Raw genomic sequence first — 23,620 nt, 5'->3', positions numbered from 1 at the left:
CATTTCCTGTCATCAGACAGGGATTACCATGGTTAGTATCTTAGTGTATATTCTTCTAAATGTTTCCTACATATGTGTATACATACATGTATGTATTTTTAAACCAACGTGAAATCATGCTATCCATACTCTTTTGTACCCTGCTTTTCTATGATAACATTTCATTTCAGTAAAGTGTTATCTCATCTGATTTTACTATATTGAAATTTCTTTAATTCTTTCCTGGATATCTTTTTCAGTTGGTTTATTCAAACCTGATATACAATCCAGTACTACACATTGCGTCTAGCATTTCCTTAAGTCTCTTAATCTAGCACGGTTCCTCATCTTTTTTATTTTAAATAATAAGAGCACTGACTTATTGAGAACCTGGGCTAGTTGTTCCGTAGAATGTCCCATCTTTTGGATGAGTCTGATTGTTTCCTCGTTAATTTTTTTTTTTTAATTTATCTCTTGTATTTCCTGTAAACTGGAATTCATATCCAGTAGCTTGATGGATTCAAATAAAATATTTTTTGACTTGAAAACCAAACAGGTATGTTCTGTATTTCACACTATCAACATCAGAAGACATATCTGGTTGGCCCACCGTTAGTGATGCTAAAATTGACCATTGGATTCAGATAGTGAGAACTGACCTCTTTATTGTATAGTTGGATCCCTGGTGGCGCAGTGGTTAAGAACTCAGCTGCTAACCAAGAGGTCAGCAGTTCAGATCTACCAGCCACTCCTTGGAAGCCCTGTGGGACAGTTCTACTCTGCCCTATAGGGTCATTATGAGTTGGAATTGACTCGAAGGCAATGAGTTGTTGTGTAGCTAGTTTCCCTCTGCAGCTAAAAGTAATCAGCGTGATGTTACTTTAGAAATTTCTATCAACCATTTACCTAATGATTTTAACTTGATTGGTAATCTTTACTTGAATCAATAATTTTGTAGAGTTTGCAAAATGTTTTTTAATTCTGAAATTCCTTCCACATTTATTAGCTGGCATTCTTGGAAAATAGGATTTGCCCTCACCAACTAGGGCTATTTGGTTACCCTGAAAGGTAGAATAAATATATGATTTTTTTGTTTTACCATTTTTCAAATTAAGGAGCTATTTTAGTAGACACCTCAACAAGTGACAGTTGAAGTTTTGATTTTGTTTTTTTGAGTACTGTAAGAGATTCATGAATTTTCATTGACGTGATGTGTTTCAGTCAGCCACAGTCCTTTTTTTTTTAGTGTTTAAGTTGTTAAAACTGGCTAGTGTGGGAGCCCCTTAATTTGTAGTGCTTAGATTGGTACTGTTACCCTGCCCATTGTCCAATTTCATAGCAGAAACCTTCACTTTAAACCCTTAAATCCTTGTTTCTGAGGTGATAGACAGCTAGCTATTGAGTCTAGGAAATGCTTAAGAGGGGCTACTTCATATTTCTAGATTACCACATTATTATTATATTACAAAGCCTCATCTCAGTTGTGCACATTGAGAATGATTCTGCCAGCGTTCAAAACGCCACACTCTTAAGGCTCTCTGTCTTTAAAGATGTACAATGAGAAGTCTGGTTTCATGGTTTAATGCCTCTTTTTTTTTTATGCCAAGATTTCAAGGAATATACATATGTCTCAACAATGTTTTTCTGCCTATGTTTATGTAAGATTGGATGTTTATGTTTGACAAACTCAGTACAACATTTCTTACAAAGCAGCGTACTATCCTAGGAGAGTGTGTCATTTTTGAAAAGCACGCTGCGTGTCAACAAACGGGAATGTGAGTTTTGGATGGGCCTGGCAATAAGAGAGGCCATATTATTGCATACAGAAAGCTGTTAATGGTATGGTTTGGTGATGTTTTAAGTATGTTGCATAATAGCATGATAGTTTGAAATGAATGTGTTTACTGTGTTTTAGTTTCCTTTCAGGAAAGGAGAAGCGACAGGAGATATGAGCAGAAGGGTATAGAGTAGCCAGACTTGTAGATCAAGGTAAGGACTTTGAGTTTTATTTAGAGTGAGAGAAGGAACCATGAGAAGTTTTTCAGAGGAGGAGCGACGTTCTTGCTACTGTGTGGAGAGTAGACTGGGGTGGAGATGAGGGTTCACAAGGAGAGAATGGAACTAAGACCAGTTAGGAAACAGTTGCATTAGTCCAGGCTTTGACTTGGGTGGTAACAGTGGAGATGGTGAGAAGTAGTTATATTCTGGACATATTTTGAAAGTGGAGTCAACAGGATTCACTAATTGAGTAAATGTGGAATGTGAGCAAAAGAGAGGAGTTGAGAATGATGCCATGAGTTTTGGCCAGAGCAGATGGTGAATGGTCTGCCACTTACTGAAACTGGGGGAGGAGCATGTTTGGAGGAGAAGATTAAGAACTCAGTTTTGGACATGTTATGTTTCAGATGCCAGTTGGCTTTAAGTGGAGATAATGAGTAGATGGTTAGATGAATAAGTCTGGATTTCAAGAGGAGATCAGGGCTTGGAGATAAAAATGTTGGAGTCATCAACTATAAACTAGTTGGGATCACCAAAGGAGTGAATAGAGATAGAACAGAGAAGCCTGAGGATTGATCCTTGGGACATTCCAACCTTTAGAAATTGGAGAGATGAGGAGAATCCAACAAGTGAGACTGAGAAGTTGCTGCCCGTTATATAGGAATTTTTCCCTAAGGCCAAGTGAAGAAAATGATTTCAAGAAATGCGGGATCAACTGGGTCCAATTTCCCTTCCTTTCCCTGCACGCCCTTTGATGTGAAACTGTTAGCCTGTGTTTACTCTGCTGGTTAAATGTCCCGTTGTCTCCATTACAAGGCAGAACATGTGCTGCAGCCTATTTGAATGCCATGTGTTTCTCCATTTCACGAAATAAAATTATTCCTTTAATATAAATGTTGTTTTAATTTCTATTGGAGTATTGGTCTAGTGTTTACACGAAGTTATGGGCCCAGTATCCTCTACTAGTTAAAGTAAAAAAAAAAAAAAAGGTAGTAGCGTTTTTAACCTAAGAACTGGCAATCTGGTGAAGCTTCCTTTTTTCAGAATGTTTTCAGTTGAGTGAAATAAAATACGGCAGTAGCCCTCACAGGGAGAGAAGGATTCAAACAAGGGCTTTATTCCTTGGGTACCAAGCCAAAACCAAACTTGCTGCTGTCAAGTCAATTCTGACTCATAACGACCCTACAGGAAAGAGTAGAACTGCTCCATAGGGTTTCCATTGAGCAGCTCATGGATTCGAACTGCCTGCCTTTTGGTTGGCAGCCGAGCTCTTAAACACTGCACCACCAGGACTCTAGTCCTGGGGTAGTAGAGTGCTATTGTTGCTTCCTGAACATGAATATAACTTGATAAAATCTATTTGGGGGAAAAAAAAATCAGGACACCGATGTGTGATAAACAGTACTGTTTAATGTAGTATGTTTAGTTTGTTCTCTGTTTCTTTCAAGTTTCAAGAATTGCCCCCTTATTATAGTACAGATGGTTTCTTCTTTTGCTGATTAACTTATCCAGAGCTGCCTAAGACCTATATTTTACTGTTTATGAGTTCAGTTTGAGCGATCTGTCAGCATCTTGTGTCTTAGAGGGCAGGAACAGCTGGGGAGGGAACAGGGTGCTTGTGTGCCTTCGTTTGATTCTTAGGATGATTCTCCAATGTATTCCAGCAAAGGACCCGACCCTTGGAGCTGGGGAGTGAATTCTGATCCTTAGGGCATAGAGCAAAAGGCCAAGAGAAACTCTGCTAAAATGGGACATTTCTTTGTAGGTTCAGAATTTATCTTGAACATTCACACAGCTTTTATAGTTTACTCCATCATATGTTCTTATTTCTTTTAATAGAAAAAAAAGTCTTAAAATACTTAGCAGTTAAAATGTTTTGTGTTTCTCTGTGCCTATCCTGGTATTGCATTGTACAGGGCTGCAACCTGTTGTTGAGAAGCTCGAACCTGCTGCAGGTCATGTTGATGCTAAGGTAGAGATTTGAATAAGGCACAGTTCTTGCAGCCAGGGAGCTCCAGTTTGTCAGGAGACAGACGTGTAAACAAATAACTGCAGTGCAGCAGGATTTGTGCCTTGATGAGGTATGATTATGTCCTTAAAGATGGAAGAGCTGGACAATTTATGAAGTAAAAATTACTATTTTGGGGGGGGTTATGTTTGTTGCTCTTTGATTTAGTTTTTGGGAATGCATTTGACAGACTTAAGACTTTCTTTGGTACCAGGATTTTTCCTTACTAGTCTATGGTCTCTACCGCCATCAAAATTACTTTTAGAAGATATAAATCCTATCCTGTTATTGCCCAGCTTAAAGTCATCTGGCTGTCTCTGACTTCTCTAGCCTTATTACTTGTCATCCCCAGCCCCCAAACTGAATGACTTGCTTATATACTTATTTCCCTTTCTTGCTTCCTTGCCTTGACTCCTTGGTTTGTCTGGCTAACTGACACTCATCCTTACTCAGCTGAGAGGTGAGTAACTGGGTAACACCCTTCCTGATCTCACTTCTCCTTTCCCCTCGTATCTCTTCTTTCTATTGAGTAGAGATACCCCTCCAAAGAGTCCTTAAATAGGGGCCTGTCACCAGTCCTCCCTTAGTTTCCTGTTCATGCCTTTATTAGAGCAAGCAATGGTTAAGAGCTTGTCTGCTAACCGAAAAGGTTGGCAGTTCAAGTCCTTGGAAACCTTATGGGATAGTTCTACTCTGTCCTGTATGGTTGCTATAAGTTGGTGTTTTTTGTTTTTGTTTTTGCATTTGTCTGTGTTTAGCTGTTGGTTTGCTTATGTGTTTGCTTCACCAGGCCTGGCTTCATTAGGCCAGGGAGTGGGCAGGTTTACAGTTGTTTGCTTGTTTATTTGTTTGAAATGAAAATATTTAATTTATAATCAAACTCTATGAAACCTCAATATATTATGATTATTGATGTGTGTGTTTATGTGAATGTGTGTGAAGAATGGGAGGGAGGGTAGAGTTGCCAAAAAAGGTACAATTATAGATAAGAATGATATAAACCGTAGCATTCCCTCTGGTAAAGATATCAGTTAATAATCATTTAGCATATTCCAAATCCATGTTTAGGAAGAACGAATATACAGTAGTGTTTCAAACATTAAAATCTTCTGGGGTAGTGGAATGACAAATCAAATGACAAAGCAGCGACAGGTACTGTAACATAGTTTGTATGTTTTAATCAAGTTAACAGGTGAAGTTCTCGTACATAAGGAGAAGGGGTTTTGTTTACCTTTGATCCACAGCCATGTGTGTTGACTTTTCATTATGGCTTCTTGTTTCAGTGTCTTCTTTTGAAAGCTTTTTTTTTTTTTTCCCAACTCCACCTGTTTTGATTTCAAAATCCTGGATTATTTTTTAAACATGCCATTCTAATATTATTTATTTTTGCGTGCATTAGGTGAAGGTTTACAGAGCAAATTAGTTTTCCATTCAATCATTTATACACAGATTATTCCGGACATTGGTTGCAATCCCTGCAATGTGTCGGCACTCTATCCGTTACCACCCTGAGTTCCCTGTTTCCATTCATCTGGTTTTCCTGTCTTTTCATCTTTGCTTTTGGGCAGATGTTACCCTTTTGGTCTAATACAAATGAATGTTCCAAGGACCACTTTCCTCGTGGGTGTTATTGTTTATTTTACAGGCCTGTCTGTTATTTGGCTGAAAGGTTATCTCCTGGAATGGCTTCAGCTCCAAGTTAGAGGATGTCAAAGGGCCATAATCTCAGGGTTCTTCTAGTCTCTCTTGGACCAGTAAATCTTTTTTTTTTTTTTTTTAAATAAATTTGAATTTTGTTCTACATTTTTCCTCCCACTCTAACCAGGACCTTCTGTTGTGATCCTAGTCAGAGTGGTTAGTAGTGGTAGCCAGACGTCATCTAGTTCTTCTGATCTGAGGCTAGTGGTGACTGTGGTTCCTGTGGTTCATTAGTCCTGTGGACTAATTGTTTCCTTGAGTCTTTTTTTTTTTCTTCACTCTCCTTTGCTCCGGATGGAAAGAGACTAGTAGTTATATCTTAGGTGACTACTCGAAAGCTTTTAAGACCCAGATGCTATTCATCAAAGTAGGATGTTGTCATGGATTGAATTGTGTCCCCCCAAAATATCTGTCAACTTGGCTAGGTCCTGATTCCCAGTATTGTATGATTGTCTACCATTGTATCATCTGATATGATTTCCATATGTGTTGTAAATCCTATCACTATGATGTAATGAGATGGATTAGTGGTAGTTATATTGATAAGATCTACAAGATTAGATGGGGTCTTATGCCAGTCTCTTTTGAGATATAAAAGAGAGAAGCAAGCAGAGAGACATGAGGGCCTCATACCACAAAGAAAGCAATCTGGGAGTAGAGGGTATCCTTTGGACCTGAGGTTCCTGCTTGGAGAATCTCCTAGACTAAGGGAAAATTGATGACATGGACCTTCCTCCAGAGCCAACAGAGAAAGCATTCCCCTGGAGCTGACCCTCTGAATTTGGACTTGTAGCCTACTAGACTTAAGAGAGTAAATTTATCTTTGTTAAAGCCACCCACTTGTGAAATTTCTGTTACAGTAGCACTAGATGACTAAGACAGATGTAGAACGTTGTCTTTACAGACCGTGTTTTGCCAATTGATCGAGATGTCCCCCAAGACTATAGTCCTTAGCCTTCAAGCCCAGTAACTCAGTTCCACAAGGTGTTTGGTTATATCTAGGATGTTTCTGTGATTGTGCACCTCGTGTGCTCTGTTATATATATGCATATATACATGCAGCACATACAAATATGTATGTAGAAATATCCACAGCCAAACCTGTATATGCACGTGGGTATACTCCCATAGGCCCTCCAGCACCTACTCAGCATACGTATCTGTGTATCCACTCATAAATTATTGTTTACTATTACTGTTATTGCAGGATTGCCATATGTTGTAGTATTTACTGTCATTGCCTTTTATTCTTACGTACCTCTCAGTATCTTCCCTTGCCTTGATCATGTTTTGCTGACTTTCCGCATATTGTGTACTACCTTTCCCTTCACCAAAGTTAACATGTGTCTACTCTCTAGTTAGTGATTCTCCCTCTCTCCCATCCTTGGTAACCGTCAAAAATGTTTCTGCATGTAAACCTTTTCTTGACTATTTATGATAGTTGTCTCATACAATATTTGTCCTTTTGTGACTGACTTATTTCACTCATCATAATGTCCTCCAGATTCGTCCATGTTGTGAGATGTTTTGCAAACTCATCATTATTCTTTATCTTTGTATAATACTCCATTGTGTGTATGTACCACAGTTTGTCCATTTATCCGTTGTTGAGCACTTAGGTTGTTTCCATTCTTTTGCTATTGTGAATAATATTGCAGTGAACATGGGTGTGCATTTGTCTGTTCTTGTCATGGCTCTTATTTCTTTAGAATATATACCTAGGGGAGGAATTGCTGGATCATTTTAGTATTTCCATTTCTAGCTTTTTGAGGAAGCACTATTTGGTTTTCCATAGTGACTGTACCCTTTTACATTCCCACCAGTAGTGTATAATAGTTCCAGTCACCCCACAACCTCGCCAGTATTTGTTGTTTTCTGTTTTTTTTTCCGATCAGTGCCATTATTGCTGGGGTGAGATGGTATCTCACTGTAGTTTTAATTTGCATCTTTCTAATGGCTAATGATACAACTAATGGCTAATGGTACAACTGTTACTCAAATTTGTGCTTCAATCACTAATGCCAAGGATGAAGAAATTAAGGATTTTTGCCAGCTTTTGTAGTCCAAAATTGATCAAACACGCAATCAAGATGCATTGAAAATTACTGGTGATTGGAATGCAAAAGTTGGAAACAAAGAAGGATTGGCACTTGGAAAACATGGTCTTGGTGATAAAAAATGATGCCAGAGATCGCATTTAATAGAATTAAAAAAAGAAAATATTTTATTGTGTTTTTGGTGAAAGTTAACACAGGAAATTAGGTTCTTATTTAAAAAATTTCTATACAATTGTTCAGCGACATTGGTTACATTCTTTACATTCAGTCAGCATCCTCATTATTTCCATTTTGGTTGTTTTCATTAATCTAGCTCCCCCCCTGCCCCGCCTTCTCATCTTTGGTCTAGGGTAAATATCAACCTTTGGTTTCATCTAGACAATTATTTTGAGGAGCACAGTACTCACAGTGATATTATTTATTTTATGGACCCAATCTGTCATTTGCCTAAAAGGTGACTGCTGGAAGTGGTTGGAGTTTGGGGTTTAAAGAGTATTTCAGGGCGATAGTCTCGGGGGTTCATCTAGTCTCTACCGGTCGGGTAAGTCTGTCTTTTTTTTATCCAGGACCATTTATTGAGTCCCTGGTTGGAATGCTTGGTAGCACATGATAGAATTTTGTTAAGACAACAAACTTATTCATTGCAGATACCTTTTCTCAACAACATAAATGGCAGCTATACAAATGGACCTTGCCAGATGGAATACACAGGAATCAAATTGACTATATCTTTGGAAAGAGATGGTGGAGAAGCTCCATATTATCAGTCTGAACAAAGCTAGGGCCACAGACCATCAATTGCTCATGTACAAGTTCAAGATGAAGCTGAAGAAAATTAAAACAAGCCCAGGAGAGCCAAATACAACCTTGAGTATATTCCATCTGAATTTAGAGACCATGCCAAGAATAGATTTGACGCGTTGAACACTAATGACTGAAGACCAGACAACTTGTCAAAGACATCATAATGAAGAAAACAAAAGGTCATTAAAAAGAAAGGAAACACCAAAATGGATGTCAGAAGAGACTCTGAAACTTGCTCTTGAGTGTAAAGTAGCTAAAGTGAGTGGAAGAAATGATGAAATAAAAGTGCTGAACAGAAGATTTCAGAGGGCGGCCTGAGAAGGCAAAGTAAAGTATCATAAGGAAACATGCAAAGACCTGGATTTAGAAAACCAAAAGGGAAGAATACTCCCTGCATTTCTTCAGCTCAAAGAAAAAATTCAAGCCTTGGGTTGCAAATTGAAGGATTCTATGGTCAAAATATTGAATGATGCAGGAAGCTTCAAAAGACGATGGAAGGAATTCACTGTACCAAAAGGAATTGATTGACATTCAGCAATTTCAGGAGATAGCAAATGATCCAGAACTGATGGTACCGAAGGAAGAGCTTCAAGATGCACTGAAGGCATTGCCAAAAACAAGGCTTCAGGAATTGACAGATTACCAATTGAGATGTTTCAACAAACAGATGAAGCACTGGAGGTGTTCACTCATCAATGCCAAGAAATTTGGAAGACAGCTACCTGTTCAACCAACTGGAAGAAATCCATATTTGTACCCATTCCAAAGAAAGATGATCTGATAGAATATGGAAATTATCTAACAATATCATTAATATCACACGCAAGCAAAATTTTACTGAAGGTAATTCAAAAATGGTTGCAGCATTACATCGACAGGGAACTGCCAAAAATTCAAGCCAGATTCAGGAGAAGATGTGGAACAAGGGTTATCATTGGTGATGTCAGAGGGATGTTGGCTGAAAGCAGAGAATACCAGAAAGATGTTTACCTTTGTTTTATTGAGTATGCAAAGGCATTCAACCATGTGGGTCATAAAAAATTATGGATAACATTGCGAAGAATGGGAATTCCAGAACACTTAATTGTGCTCATGAAGGACCTGTACATACACCAAGAGGCAGTTGTTTGAACAGAACAAGGGGATACTGCGTGGTTTAAAATCAGGAAAGGTGTGTGTCAGGGCTGTGTGCTTTCACCATACTTATTCAATCTGTACACTGAGCAAATAACTTGAGAAGCTGGACTATATGAAGAAGAAAGCAGCATCAGGATTAGAAGAAGGCTTGTTAACAACCTGTGATATGCAGATGACACAGCCTTATTTGGTGAAAGCAAAGAGGACTTGAAGCACTTACTGATGAAGATCAAAGACTGTAGCCTTCAATATGGATTACACCTCAACATAAAGAAAACAGAAATCCTCACAACTAGACCAATAAGTAACATCATGATACATGGAGAAAAGATGGTAGTTGTCAGGGATTTCATTTTACTTGGATCCACAATCATTATCCATGGAAGCAGCAGTCTAGAAATCAAACGACATATTGCATTGGGCAAATCTGCTGCAAAGCGTTCGAAATGTTAAAAAGCAAAGATGTCTCTTTGAGAATTAAGGAGCGCGCGACACGAGCCATGGTATTTTCAGTTGCCTCATACGCGTGTGAAAGCTGTACAATGAATAAGGAAGACTGATGAATATCTGATGCCTTTGAATTATGGTGTTGGCGAAGAATATTGAATATTACCATGGAGTGCCAGAAGAACGAACAAATCTGTCTTGAAAGAAGTACAGCCAGAATGTCCTTAGAAGTAAGGATGGCGAGACTTCATCTCATATAACTTTGGACATGTTATCAGGAAGGACCAGTCCCTGGAGAAAGATACCATGTTTGGTAAAGTAGAGGGTCAAGGAAAGAGAGGAAGACCTTCAACGAGATGAATTGACACAGTGGCTGCAACAGTGGGCTCAAGCATAATGATGATTGTGAGGATAGCCCAGGACCAGACAGTGTTTCATTCTGTGGTACATCGGTTTGCTGTGAGTTGCAGCTGACTTGATGGCACCTAACAACAATAATGGCTTATGATCTCGAGCATCTTTTCATGTGGTTTTTAGCTTTCTGAATGTCTTCTTTGGTGAAGTGTCCATTCATGTCCTTTTCCCATTTTTTAATTAGGTTATTTGTCTTTTTGTTGTTCAGGTATTGATGTTTTATATAAATTTTAGAGATTAGACCCTTGTTGGATATGTCATAGCTGAAAATTTTTCCCGGTCTGTAGGTTGTCTTTTTACTCTTTTGGTGAAGCCTTTTGATGACCGTTAAGTGTTTAATATTTAGGAGATCCTGGTTATCTAGTTTATTTTTTGTTGTTTTGCATTTTTGGTTATGTTTGGTGTTCTATTTATGCCATATACTACGGTCCTTATCTTTGTCCCTATTTTTTTTCTTCCATGATCTTTATAATTTTAGGTTTTACATTTAGGACTTTGATCCATTTTGAATTAGATTTTGTGTAGGTGTGAGGTATGGATATTGTTTCATTTTTCTGTAAATGGGTATCCAGTTTTGCTAGTACCATTTGTTAAGGAGACTTTCTCTTCCCCATTTAATAACTTCAACCTTTTGTCTAAGATCAGTTGTTCACAGGTGGATGGATTTACTCCTGGTTCTCAATTCTGTTCTGTTGGGCTATGTGTCTGTAGTTGTACCAGTACCAGGCTGTTTTGACCATCACAGCTGTGTAGTATGTTCTTAGTTTGAGGAGTTTGCGGCCTCTTACTTTGTTCCTTTTCTTTCATAATGCTTTGCTTATCCAGGTCTCTTTCATTTCCATATAAAGTTGGTGATTATTTTTTCCATCTCATTAGAGAATGTTGTTGCAATTTGGGTTGGGATTGCATTATATTTGTAGCTCTTTTTGGGCAGTATTGACATTTTCGCAACGTTAAGTCTTGCTATCCATGAGCGTGGTGTGTTTTTCCACTTATGTAGGTCTCTTGGTTTCTTGAAGTAGTATTCTGTAGTTTTCTTTGCATAAGTCTTTCACATCTCTAGTCAGATTCATTCTAAGTGTTTTATGTTTTCGAAGGCTATTATAAATGGTACTGTTTTTCTGATTTCTTTTTTGGAGTTCTATTTGTTGGTGTAGAGGAATCCAACTGATTTTTGTAATGTGATCTTGTACACTGCCACTTTGCTGAATTCTTCTAGTATTTCCAGTAGCTTCTTATGCAGTCACTGGGATGTTCTGTGTATATGGTCATATCCTTTGCAAAAAGGGATAGTTTTACTTCCTCCTTATTAATTTGTATGCCCTTTGATTTCCCTTTCTTGCCTTATTGTTCTAGCTAGGACTTCTACTGCAGTACTGAATAGGAAGGTGATTGAAAGCTTTTTCTTATCCCAGCATTATAGAAAATTCTCATACATTTTCTTCTAAAACTGTAGGTTTATCTTCTACATTTACAAAGATAATTGAGCTACTATCTTGTGTATGGTGTGAGGTATAGGAATCAAAATTTTTTTCTCAAATGTCTAATGAGTTGTTCCCATTATTTATTGAATAATCATTGTTTTTCTCTTGGTTCAAAATACAGTATTTTCATAGAGCAGTGATTATTAGGAGATAGTTCTTCAAATTAACAAGTGATTGGGTATATTAAAAATGTGTACTTTTAGATTGTGTTATTTACATGCCGAGAATTTATAGGGTCAGTTTTTTTTTTTCCTCAAAGAAAGTGTTGCATAGTCTGAAAAAGAGTGTAATTTTCTTCTTCATAAATCAGAGTTTGCCATATTGAAGGTTGTTGTGCTTATTTGGGTGGCCTGACGTTGAAAGCAGCTTACTCAATACAGTAGAAAGTGGTAAATTAGGATTTGAAAAACTTAAGTTCTAGTTTCAGACCACATCTCTGTTCTGTGTTTTCTGGTTTAAAATACATGAATAATTATCTCTACCATGCCTACTTCAGTGCATTATGAGGACTAAATGAGATAATGGATGTAATAGCACTTTGAATCGGTAAAATAGTTTAAATATAAGGAATTACTGCATCTTAACTTTTCCTCCCTTTCTCTTGTAGGTAGTGTTGGTGCTTCTTTTCAGTGCCAGTCCATCCATCACGACCACATTTGTCATGATGACAGTGACAAGGTGAGGTCTGTGTTGATGTCTACCATGGTGAAAATGCATGCCACCCATATATTGCTGGAGTCACTTATATAACTTCTGGACCCAGGGCCAGGAGAGCCTGCCTTGAGGGGCTTAATGTTGAGCTGCAGGGGGCCTTGCTGGTTTGTATGTCAGATTATTAGACTGCTGCAGAGAACCTGAGGATAATTCCCAGGAGGTGGGCTGGACTCTTGATGGGTCCTGCATTTCCTTATACTGTGCCCATTCCTTTCCCATACTTAGAGCTTCTTCTCCTGCACAGTCTGGACGGACTGTCTTAATACTGTACGTGAACACATGCTTGCAGAGCTGATAGCTAACTCAGAAACATCTTGGATTCCAATATGAAATATCTTAGACATTGTAATTTTCATTTTTGGAGTCGATAATTCCACTTAATTATGTTTTCTTCTCAAACTTTACCTTTTTTGGACTCCATTTCCAAATTCTACTTTAAATGTTGAGAATTGAGAATATAAGTTACCTGATTCATGCAAAAGAAGCCTGCTTTAGTCTTTTCTTTTTGGTTAATATAGTCTCAAACTTGCGGTGGTTTTGTTTCATTTTGTTTTTTTGCTTCCGTTCTTTTTATCTCTAAGGAAACTTGATCTGTGGAGACTTTCCAATACCCATCAGAACCCTTGATGTCCCAGGCTTTGCAGTAGATATTTCTGTGGGCTCGAAGTTTGGAACATCTGGCTGCTGGTGTTGGACAGCTTAAATTTAGTCTTTTCTACCATCAGTTCCAGCGGCTTCCCCTCCCGTTTCCTGTGTCTCGTATGCAGGAATGTATCCCTTGGTAGTTTGCAATGCAGACCAATCCAAGCAATCATTTTCTCTGCTGTTTTGATCTTGAGCCTCCTCCCTCATCCTGTTGGAACTAGATCAAGAAGTTGGTTGGTCATTGGAATTTTTCCAGATGGCTTTCTTTGTTCTGTTTGTTGGTCTGTCTGTCTTTGTGAGCTTTGCTCAGACAGATTTCAGTCTGTTTACAGAGAGAGTGTTACTGCTCCTGACATTCCAGAGTCTCTTACTATTACAGCAATCCAGAGACATAAGTTTTACTTTTAACTTCTTTCAGAGTGCAAGCCACTACAAGAGACTTTTAGACCATATAGTTGATTCCTTGAAATTTAGTATTCCACAGATTTTAGAAATGAACTTTTGAAAATAAGAGGGAGAAGACAAAACCACTTTAGGTCAGTAGTATTACAAATAAATGTGCTTTATGTTTCTGAAGATGCTTTTGAGCTGAATTTTCTTTTCACTGCTACATATAATATGCTTCTGACCATTTGTTCACTTATGGAAAAGCTGAACTGTGTTCTGTGCTGTCTCCAGATCTTCAGTCTGAAGATGAGATTTCCGTCCACCTCTGCCTGGTACCTTCCATTTCCCTAAATTGCTTTACCTCCTACTTTTGGTTCTTTGTATAACTCATTTTGTGCTTTGGGAGATTTTTCCAGAGATACATAGGGGACAAAAAGAGAAATTTAAGGGTATTGCCACTTGGTCAGCAGAAAGTACCCTCCTTTCTCTCTTGTCTAACATGTGTATAACTGTGTTTCCTAGAGGGAAATGGAGAGACTGGATTAGGGCCTCTAACTGTGGATTCATACTTTATTCAGCTAATTCAGTTAGCAAATATTTATTGATTGGCAGCTGTGTGTCTAGGCCCTTGGGGAATAGAACACTTCAGGATACAAAACAGATAAAGATGCCTTTTATCATGAGTTTACAACCTAACAGGAGGAGGCAGACAATAAAAATAAACAAAATAAATAAATTATATAGTATGTTACAGTAAGTGCAGTGAAAAAAAGAAAACGTAGAGCAGGCTAAGTGGGATGATGAGAACCAAGAGTGACTAGTGCAGATTGCAACTTTATGATCATTGGGCATCTTGCTGGAGAGGGGAGTGAGTGATGGATTGTGTGTTTAAAAATCAGATCTCTGTTTCTGTAGTAAATAGATATTGGATTCACAAAAGCAAAACCAAAAATAAACCTGTTGTTCCTGCTTACCACTTGAATGTGCGCATGTGAACTCTCTCTCTAAAAAGCTGAAGTGATTGTACAGCACATCTAATGTACATTCCCCCCTTTTAAAATAAACTTACAAGCTGTGACTTCGGTAGGAGGGTCAGTCACCCTACAGAGCTGGGACTAGACCAGATCTTCTGCCCCCAGAGTAAGTCATGTAAAATATTTGCTTAGCAATTCTGAGCATGTTGTCCCATGAATGTCGATGCTTTGCTTATTATTTTCACTTCACAGTCTGGTCAGCAGAAGAGTGATACTCCTCCCAGGCATGGTCCATTTCTCAAATTAGGGAACCCCCCCAAAAAAGTTTTTTTTCTTAAAAATTGCCTAATTTTTAACTAATCCTTGTGAGACTGGGGGTGGAACCAGGGGTCAGCCAAGGAGAGGGGCAGTTCATTTAGACCTCCCCTTCACAGCCTTGAAATTGGTGGCAAGTACCCAAATCTCTTGGCTTGGCCTGTCTCCAAGTTAAATAGTGTCTCAGCTGATGTGCATCGGCTTGTAGTCTGTTTCTCGAGGGGGCTGATTCCAGCTCTGAGGTTAACTAGTAAATACTGTGAGTTGCAGACTCACATATTATCAGTTTATATTGGGTAGAGCAATTCACACAAGTCTGCCAGCAATATTTTTATATTCATTCATAAAGTTATACTCTGCAGTTTCCACGTAGTGAACATTCATTTATTCATTGAATTTTTGAGTACAGTGCTAGGTTTTGGGAGGGTACATTGAACAAAACACACAGAAGTCCTTGCCCTTAAAGAGCTTGCTTTATGTGGGTGGGGTGAGGAGATGGTGAGACAGTAAATAATTTAAATATTGTTAATTGGTCACTTGTGCTATAAAAAAACATAAAGCAGAGAAGAGATATCAGGAATATTGGGAGAAAGTTGGTCTTCTAAAACAGGGTAGTTACAACACCCTGTGAAATTGGGATTGTTTTATCCCCATTTAGTAGGTGGCAAATCTGAGACACAGATTAACTAATTTGCCCAAGGTTACATAGTAAGCCGTACAACTAATTCAAACTCCAGCAGTCTAGCTCCAGAGTCTGCATTCTACTATCCGAAGTCCATTTCTAGTTTTACCCACTCAACTTATGACATGTTCAGAGAAAAGTATATCTGCAAGTGGATAAGGTTCTGGAGAATCATGGTGAAACCAAGCCAGTTGGCAGGCAGTCTTGCCAGTTAGTTTTTTCTTGGCCAGGTTCTTTGGCCTCCATTTTGATTCATGACTGTGTTATTCCAGGCTCCTTTTCCATGGCAGCCCTGCTCTGCTTCATGCTCAGAATCTGTGCTTCTTTATAAGAAACCTCACTGTGCATTGATAGTGGCACTGATCAAATGTGGTGGTCATGTAGAAACACTCTTAAAAGTACAAAGTAAAACACAAAACTGTGATGGTGATAGCATCTTTATGTTTCCCCTAGATATTGAAATTAATCTAACTCAGCTAAAGTCAACTTGGGAATAAATAGTGACATTTTCACATTGAGAATAAACTTGGCATGGGGAAATAGGTATGACCTGAGGGTGAGATAAAATATTGAGCAGTCCTCAGATAGGGATTGGACTGGACAATAAAAGATAGAAAATGATACTGGTGAGGAGTGAGCTTCTTGGATCAAGTAGACACATGAGACTTTGTGGGCAGCTCCTGTCTGGAGGGGAGATGAGAAAGCAGAGGGTAACAGAAGCTGGCTGAATGGACACAGGGATTACAGGGTGGAGAGGATTGTGCTGTCTCATTAAGGGGAAAGCAACTAGGAGTACATCCAACCCAGTTCATAGTGACCCTATAGGTGTATATAAGTTTTTGTATGAGAGACTGGCTTGATTTGTAAACTTAAAGCACACACACACACAAAAAAACAGTTTGATAAAAGGAGACTATTCCCTAGGTGAGGTGTATTAATTTGTAGCCTCAGCGGTCTACTTTTTCAGAGTGTCTTGGTGAATTTGGTACACTTGGTACAGGAAGACCAAGCCATTTGAAAGAGGGAAACGGGAGAGTTCTTTCTAAACTGCTTGTATGTGAGTGGCTACCCAGAGCAGAAGTCTTTTCTGGACATAACTTCCTTGTGCTAGGCTTAAGTCCATTTATCACAAAAGAAGGCACCAATCCAGCTTGAAGACTGCCTTTGAGGAAGGCGGGAAACATGCTACTGGGTTTTTTTTTTTCCATAACCCATATACCTTTTATCTTGATCTTTTTAAATTTTTAGGTTTTTCTTTTTTAATTACATATTGGGTTTTTAAATTTTTTTTTTTTTAATGCAGCGTTACCTTCAATCCTTCTCTTCAGAGGTTTATTGTTACAGTAATTGAAATTTGAGTATTAACAGAATTTTTGTAATTATCACATTTCTATGAAATATTTCTTAACTTGGCAAACAATGTTTTGTGAACCCACGTTTATGTACAAAACAGATGTACTCTGAAAGAGATATAAACATTTGACTTTAAATTCCCTAAAATGGATAACTTACACCTTGGTAGATATGAGATCATGTTAAAGAGAGAAAATCGATAAGAAAGCATGCCTTAATCAAACACCCATTATGCCATGAAGTGTCCTCGGGTAGCATCATGGTAAGACTATGTGCTTTGGCGCAGCTCTGCCGCTTATTTAAGCTATATGATTGTAGGCCAGTTTTCACCTGTAAAATAGGAATAATAGCTGTATCATGTCATGGTTGTAAGAAATCAGCAATAATGATACAGCCAATATTATTGAGCTCTTACTATGTTCCAGGTAAGAACATATCTTTGCAGGAAATCCTCCCACCACCTTATGAAGTAGATACCACTAATGTCCACATTTTATAAATGAGAAAGAAACTGATCAACCAATTAAGTAATTTGCTCAAGGTCACATAATCAGCAAGTGGTGGTGCTGAGATTTGGACTCAGGCAGTTTGACTCCATAGTCCCCGCTCTTGTGTCTCATGATAGGGCCCGGCCATTCATGGTGCTTAATAAATGGCAGTGGTTATTAGTGATGAAATTTTTAGTTAAAAAAGTTAGAGAGTTTATTAAGAATAAAATGCCTGATGACTCACTTAACACAATTTTCAGGTTTACATATTTCATCATTTGGTAACCAGGTATCTTCATTTTTTCATTTTGTTATGTTTATTGATTGAGTTCCTTTACTCCGTCTTCGCTATGTTCTGGGTTTTGTTACTCTTACCATTTTTAAAAACTAGTACTTGTCGAACATGCTAGGAAGCAAGGTTTGTGCAGTCAAATGTGACTTCTGGTATAATGTTTGGGGGCTGTTTGGCAAAAGCCAGAGGTTTTTTTGGTCCTGGTAATTCTCTCTTGCTTTTTGAGTGGGAGTAGAGAGGCTGGTAGAGCAGAACCAGGATAATAGATTTGTAGCATGGGAGTTCCAGCTTTCCCTCCCAACTTGTACTGGTGCAGATACCACTGACTGATCGCTACATTCTTTCCTGCCAACCTGACAGCCTCCAAACCCTTCTTAACATGGCTTTCACTGTAGTCATGACGAGTAGACTGTGTCACATGTGAGAAAACAGTCCATTTGTTACCTTTGAATAGTTGGTCTCTAAAGTTCATTCCAGATCAGCCATTTTACAATTATAGGTTGAGGGGGAGAGTAAACTTCTAATGGTAATTAGACTCTGAAGCTGCTAACAGTCCAGAAGGCTGTTGGTGAAGGATCAAAAACACAAAGTTAAGACAAAAAATTTTTTCCAGGCAGTTTCTTAGGAACACGTATGTGCTCTGAAGTCCCTTGATCATACCTTGACAGAAAAGGAGGTAGAGAGAGATCCTCTAGCTTAAGATAGGAATTTGATTTCTGAAAACTGAGCAATGTTTGTTTTAAAAATGGTAGGAGTGGGAATAATTCATAGAATTGTTTTACTCTTCATATTGATGAGGAATAGAGTTCAAATATTAAAAAAGTAAAGCTCAGTAATAGTGGAATACCACTAAGACATATACTTTTAAACATAAAAAGGAAAAATAAAGAGGAACAGTAAAAAAAGTATAACCCGAAGTTCCTATTTCACTGCCTTTTGAGGTCATGTTTTTCTTTAATGTTCAATTCTTAATGATTTGAGCCCTTGTTCCTCTGAACTGCAACTGGCTTCTTTTGCCTGGCTTTCCTCCCTAGGCGTTCCTGGAACTATGGGTGTCTGTTCTGTGGTTGCTTGCCTCCTGGCCAGCCCTGTAACCCAGGCCTGTTGATCACCAGCTTTCCTAAGCTGCTTTCTGCCTGGTATCACTTTGGCTCAAGTTTGGGCCTAGTTCCTAGGCTATTGCCTTTAATGAGATCATAGTAAAGGCTCGGGGATTTAACAGAAGGGGATTATAACAGAGAGAACTTAAAGCTGGATATTAAATATGGCTGCTCTCAGAGTTCACTGGCTCAAGCTTCATCTTCAGGGCTTCTCTCTCCATAGTGTTTGGCCTTTTGCTGTCCTTGATAAAGTCAGCATATCTGCCCTGAGAGTGCCCTTAAAGACTTCAGTTTCCCACTCCAGAGTCAGCTCCCAACTACTTTCATTTACTGTTGGGGAGAGGAAAAACTTGATGCAGCCTTTTTTGGAGGCAATTTTGTGACATTTCTCAAAACTTAAAAAAAAAAAAAAAAATGCACATACCCTTTGAAGCAGCAGTTTCACTATTAGTAATTTATATGGATGTATTGTCAAATGCATGCCAAACTGTATGTATGTACAAGAATTATTGATATCTTTGTAATAGCAAAAGACTGAAAACAAACTAAATGTAATATAGAATTTTAAAAATGAGATGGTATTCTTAATAACAAATTATAAGCTTCCTTGAAAAGAATAACGTAGGTCTTTCTGATTAGTTCTTTTCTGTGCCTGTGGCTCTCCAGCAGATTTGGTAAGATCATAGTATCAGAATATGGTTTCCCCTGAGATTAGGGTGCTGGAGTAATATCAGATTGAGAGTCATACAACTTGATTTGCACCCAAGAGATGTGCTCTGTTCACCAGAGCAGAATGAGTAAGGTGCCTATAAGATCAGAGAGGACTGACCTGGGATCTTTAGGGCTCTGTTTCAAAGGGTATACCTTCCGGCAGGCCACCCTGCCAAGGCAGTGCCTGCCTCAGTCAGCTCCTGCCCAGTTATCCTGCTCTAGAGGCTGAATGTGCTGTGATGTTGCAGTGTGCTTTATTTGTACACCTTGGACTTGTGGTTTGGTGTGGGGGTCTATTTTCTGTTCTGACTTGGCTTATCCTAGGCACTCAGGTTTATTCACTCTTCTTGAACTGCTCCCTGACTGATGGCTTTTCATCCAGGGGTCTGCTTTAGTGTCATCCCACCTTTACTGCCACAAGAGCATTCATTCCTTCCATCGTCCCCACTGCCACTGCCATGTTCAGTCCCTGTCATCTCTCACCTGTACTGTGGAAACAGCCGTTAGACCACAACCTTCACCCCATGGTCACAATAATCTAAAACCGTCTGTGGCTCACTGGTTACTATGAAATATTGTCTAACTTCTTCAATACTGAGTTTCTGTTTTCTTTAACGGGGAATTCTCTTAAGGCTGAGTGCCAAATTCCAAAGCCAGTAACTGGCTTATAGATTTTCATTTCAGATTTTAATTTGGGTGGGCCTTTGCTGCCCCCTTCTGGTCCTTAGCAGTTACAGCTGTGGCAGCTGCTGGTAATTAATCCTTCCCACTAAAAAAAAAAAAAAGGGACCAAAAAACTAAGCGGAAAGTGATTCCAAATCATAGCAACCCTATACCAAAACCAAACCCGTTGCTGTGGAGTTGATTCCGACTCATAGCGACCGTATAGGACAGAGTTGAACTCCCCCATAGTTTCCAAGGAGTGCCTGGTGGATTTGAACTGCCAGCCTTTTGGTTAGCAGCTGTAGCATTTAACCACTATGCCACCAGGTATTAATCCTTCCGGGTGAAACTGCTTATGCCAATTGTTTTGTAGTAGATCAAGTCATCATACTTGATAATACTGCACAGCTTGAGCAATGCTTGGCCAATATACCTGTCCCCTTAGTGCAGCTTCATCTTATTCGGTCCTTTTAGCTGGTTTTGGGGGCAGGAGAGAAACTTTTAGGGAGGAGAAGGAGAGCTAGCTTTAGGAAAAATTTGAAATTTAATTTTTGCCTTTTTTTTTCTTCTATCCACTTTATTCTGTTTTTGTGCCCCATATCTCCCTGGGAATTTACCTTTTGAGAAAAACATTGAAATTACCACTGGCATGGAATATTTACATATATTTATTGAAATATGTGTTGAGCGTATGACATGTGCTAGACCCTTGCCAGATTCTGTGAAACTTAGTTCTTGGCTTCAAAGAGCTCAGTCTCTAGTGGGTGAAAGAGTTGAGCATATACGTAATTGCAAGGCAGAGCAGATTAATACTGTTAGAGCACAGCCATTGGAAACCGTATGGAGCCCAGTTCTACTCTGAAACACTTGGGGGTCGCCATGAGTTAAAATCAACTTGATGGCAACTGGTTTCGTTTGCTTTAGTTAGAGTACAGAAGAGAGGCTACTAACAGCATTAGTGTTTGGGGTTGTAGTGAGAGTGCAGTCAGGAGACTTGGCAGTGGGCATGATGGCAGAATGGCCCTCTTCCTGACGGTTTTAACCAGTGGGAACTGCCTCCTCACTAGAAGAGATCGAGGATATTCAGCAGATAGGCCATTCTCTACTCAGCGCCATATTTGGCAGGGCCCCAAGCTGTCTAGTAACATTGTTTCATATGGTAAGTTTTCCTATGACATTTTCCTTCCATGTGAATGACTCTTCAGCATTCAGGCAATTGATTGTTTTTCTGCAGCTCTTCAATCATGCCTTTCAACATTTTAAAATAGAAGATGCCCCTCCTTCCATTTTTGTGCATTTTCTCCTAGCCAACATTTGCCCAGTATTAACTGAGGACTTGCTATGTGCCCAGTGCTCTTCTGGGTATCAGTGATGTACAAAGTAGAAACGGGACCTGTCCTCAAGGAGCTTACAGTTTAATAGGGGGAGGGGAAACAGACATTTAATAAATGATGTAAGGTGTTGTGATAGAAGTATACAGAAAGACAAAAAAAAATAGTCACCCTTTGTAAAAAAGGTCCTTCAGATAAGAATTATTTAGGTATCCCTTGATTTTTTTTTTGATGTCTAGAAATGCAAAATTGATCACAAATGCAAATTTTATATTTATTATTCGGCAACCTATTACCTAACATTTATGTAAGATTTATGATTATTGTGTATACAATATACTTAAAATATATTTCCAGCAGTAGTACCCTTCAAATTTGCAGATTGGGGATGGTTTTCAGAATGAGATCTTTCTTATATATGTCCTAAGATTATAGCTGTTTTTCCTTAGGTAGAAATAAGAAAAAGAAGGAATTTGGGAGACCTTTTGCTTGTAGAGGAGCCCTGGTGGTGCAATGGTTAAATGCCTGGCTGCTAACCAAAAGGTTAGAGGTTCAAACCCACCAGACGCTCCGTTGAGGGAAAGATATGGCAGTCTGCTTCTGTAAAGATTTACAGCCTTGAAAACCATATGGGGCAATTCTACTCTGCCTATAGGGTTGCTGTGAGTTGGAATCAACTCGACAGCAGTATGGGCTTAGTGTTTTGCTTGTAGACAATACTAAAATAATATTTTTAGCACTCTTCTAATAAACTCATCAAGTTTTATTTTCTAGAAGACTTGTCCCCAAATGACTGCAACATCAGTGGATGTTCTTTTTTGTATTAAATAGCTTTTTGTTAGAGCTTAATGTGTTTTGTTGTTGATCTGAATCATTGAAAATGAGCAGTTTGTGGCAATTTGATTAGGGAGCCCTGGTGGCACAGTAGTTAAGAGCCCTGCTGCTAACCAGAAGGTTGGTAGTTCAAATCCACCAGCCGCTCCTTGAAAACCCTGTGGGGCAGCTCTGCTCTCTCCTGTAGGGTCGATATGAGTCAGAATTGACTCAACAGCAATGGGTTTGGTTTGGTTTTGGTTTTGATTAACTAGAATACCCCTTCGCTGCTTGCATCACAATTGAAAATCAGAAATGCATACGAACACTTCTTCCATTCTTAAGTGGAATGTGTTTGGGCAATTGAGGATCCAGACTGATTTTTGCTTTGATTGTTATTTGGCCTTAGAGCATTAGAATTATTATATTATGACACAGTTTAGTTATCTGAAAATTCTTCATTCTAACATTTAAGGCAAAATGTATTCAAAGATGTCTGTTCTTATCGTGTCTGTTTAACACTGTATTGGAGATTCTAGCCAGTGCAGAAAGATAATGTATGTTGGAAAGAAAATAATGGAATACTTGTTATTTTCTGCCAACAGGATTCTGTGCCTAGAAAATTCAAAGGAATTTAGATGAACTATCAAAATTAATAATTGAATTGTTATTTAAAAAAAAAAAAAAAACTTAGAATAAACCTAAGAAGAAAAATGTGTAAAACTTCTTTAGAAAACTGTGAAACATTATTGAAAAAAATTAAAGACTAAGTGAATAGAAAGATAATCTTGTTCATAGATTGGAATTCAATATTGTGAAGATAACAGTTCGGGGAATGGGGGCAGATCTCGTTGCCGTTGAGTTGATTCCGACCCATAGTGGCCCTATAGGGCAGAGTGGAACTGCCCCACAGGGGTTTCCAAAACTGTAAATCTTTTGTGTGTGTGTGTGCTGATTTTTTTTAAAAATTGTGCTTTAAGTGAGTCTTTACGGTTCAAGCTAGTTTCTCATGCAAAAATTTATGCACACATTGTTATATGATCCTAGTTGCTCTCCCTATAATGTGACGACAGCACACGCCTCTTTTCTACCCCAGATTTCCTGTGTCCATTCAACCAGCTCCTGT

The 23,620-nt window shown here is 38.6% G+C and overlaps 1 protein-coding gene across 4 annotated transcripts in view; it reads left to right on the top strand.

Annotated features, from left to right (window-relative positions):
* RNF38 (ring finger protein 38) overlaps positions 1-23,620 on the top strand; it is a 172,264-nt gene that overhangs the window by 56,098 nt on the left and 92,546 nt on the right. For 3 of the 4 annotated variants that reach the window (XM_049896479.1, XM_049896478.1, XM_049896477.1), the window contains exon 2: positions 12,634-12,704. The exons of the other annotated variant lie outside the window; for it this stretch is intronic. In XM_049896479.1, coding sequence (XP_049752436.1) covers positions 12,634-12,704 — 71 coding nt within the window. The remainder of the gene's footprint in view (positions 1-12,633; positions 12,705-23,620) is intronic. 4 annotated transcript variants of the gene reach the window in all.

The sequence above is a fragment of the Elephas maximus genome, chromosome 9 (genome assembly GCF_024166365.1).
Source record: "Elephas maximus indicus isolate mEleMax1 chromosome 9, mEleMax1 primary haplotype, whole genome shotgun sequence".
Taxonomy (NCBI): Eukaryota; Metazoa; Chordata; class Mammalia; order Proboscidea; family Elephantidae; genus Elephas; species Elephas maximus.
This window is presented reverse-complemented; position numbering and strand designations above follow the sequence as displayed.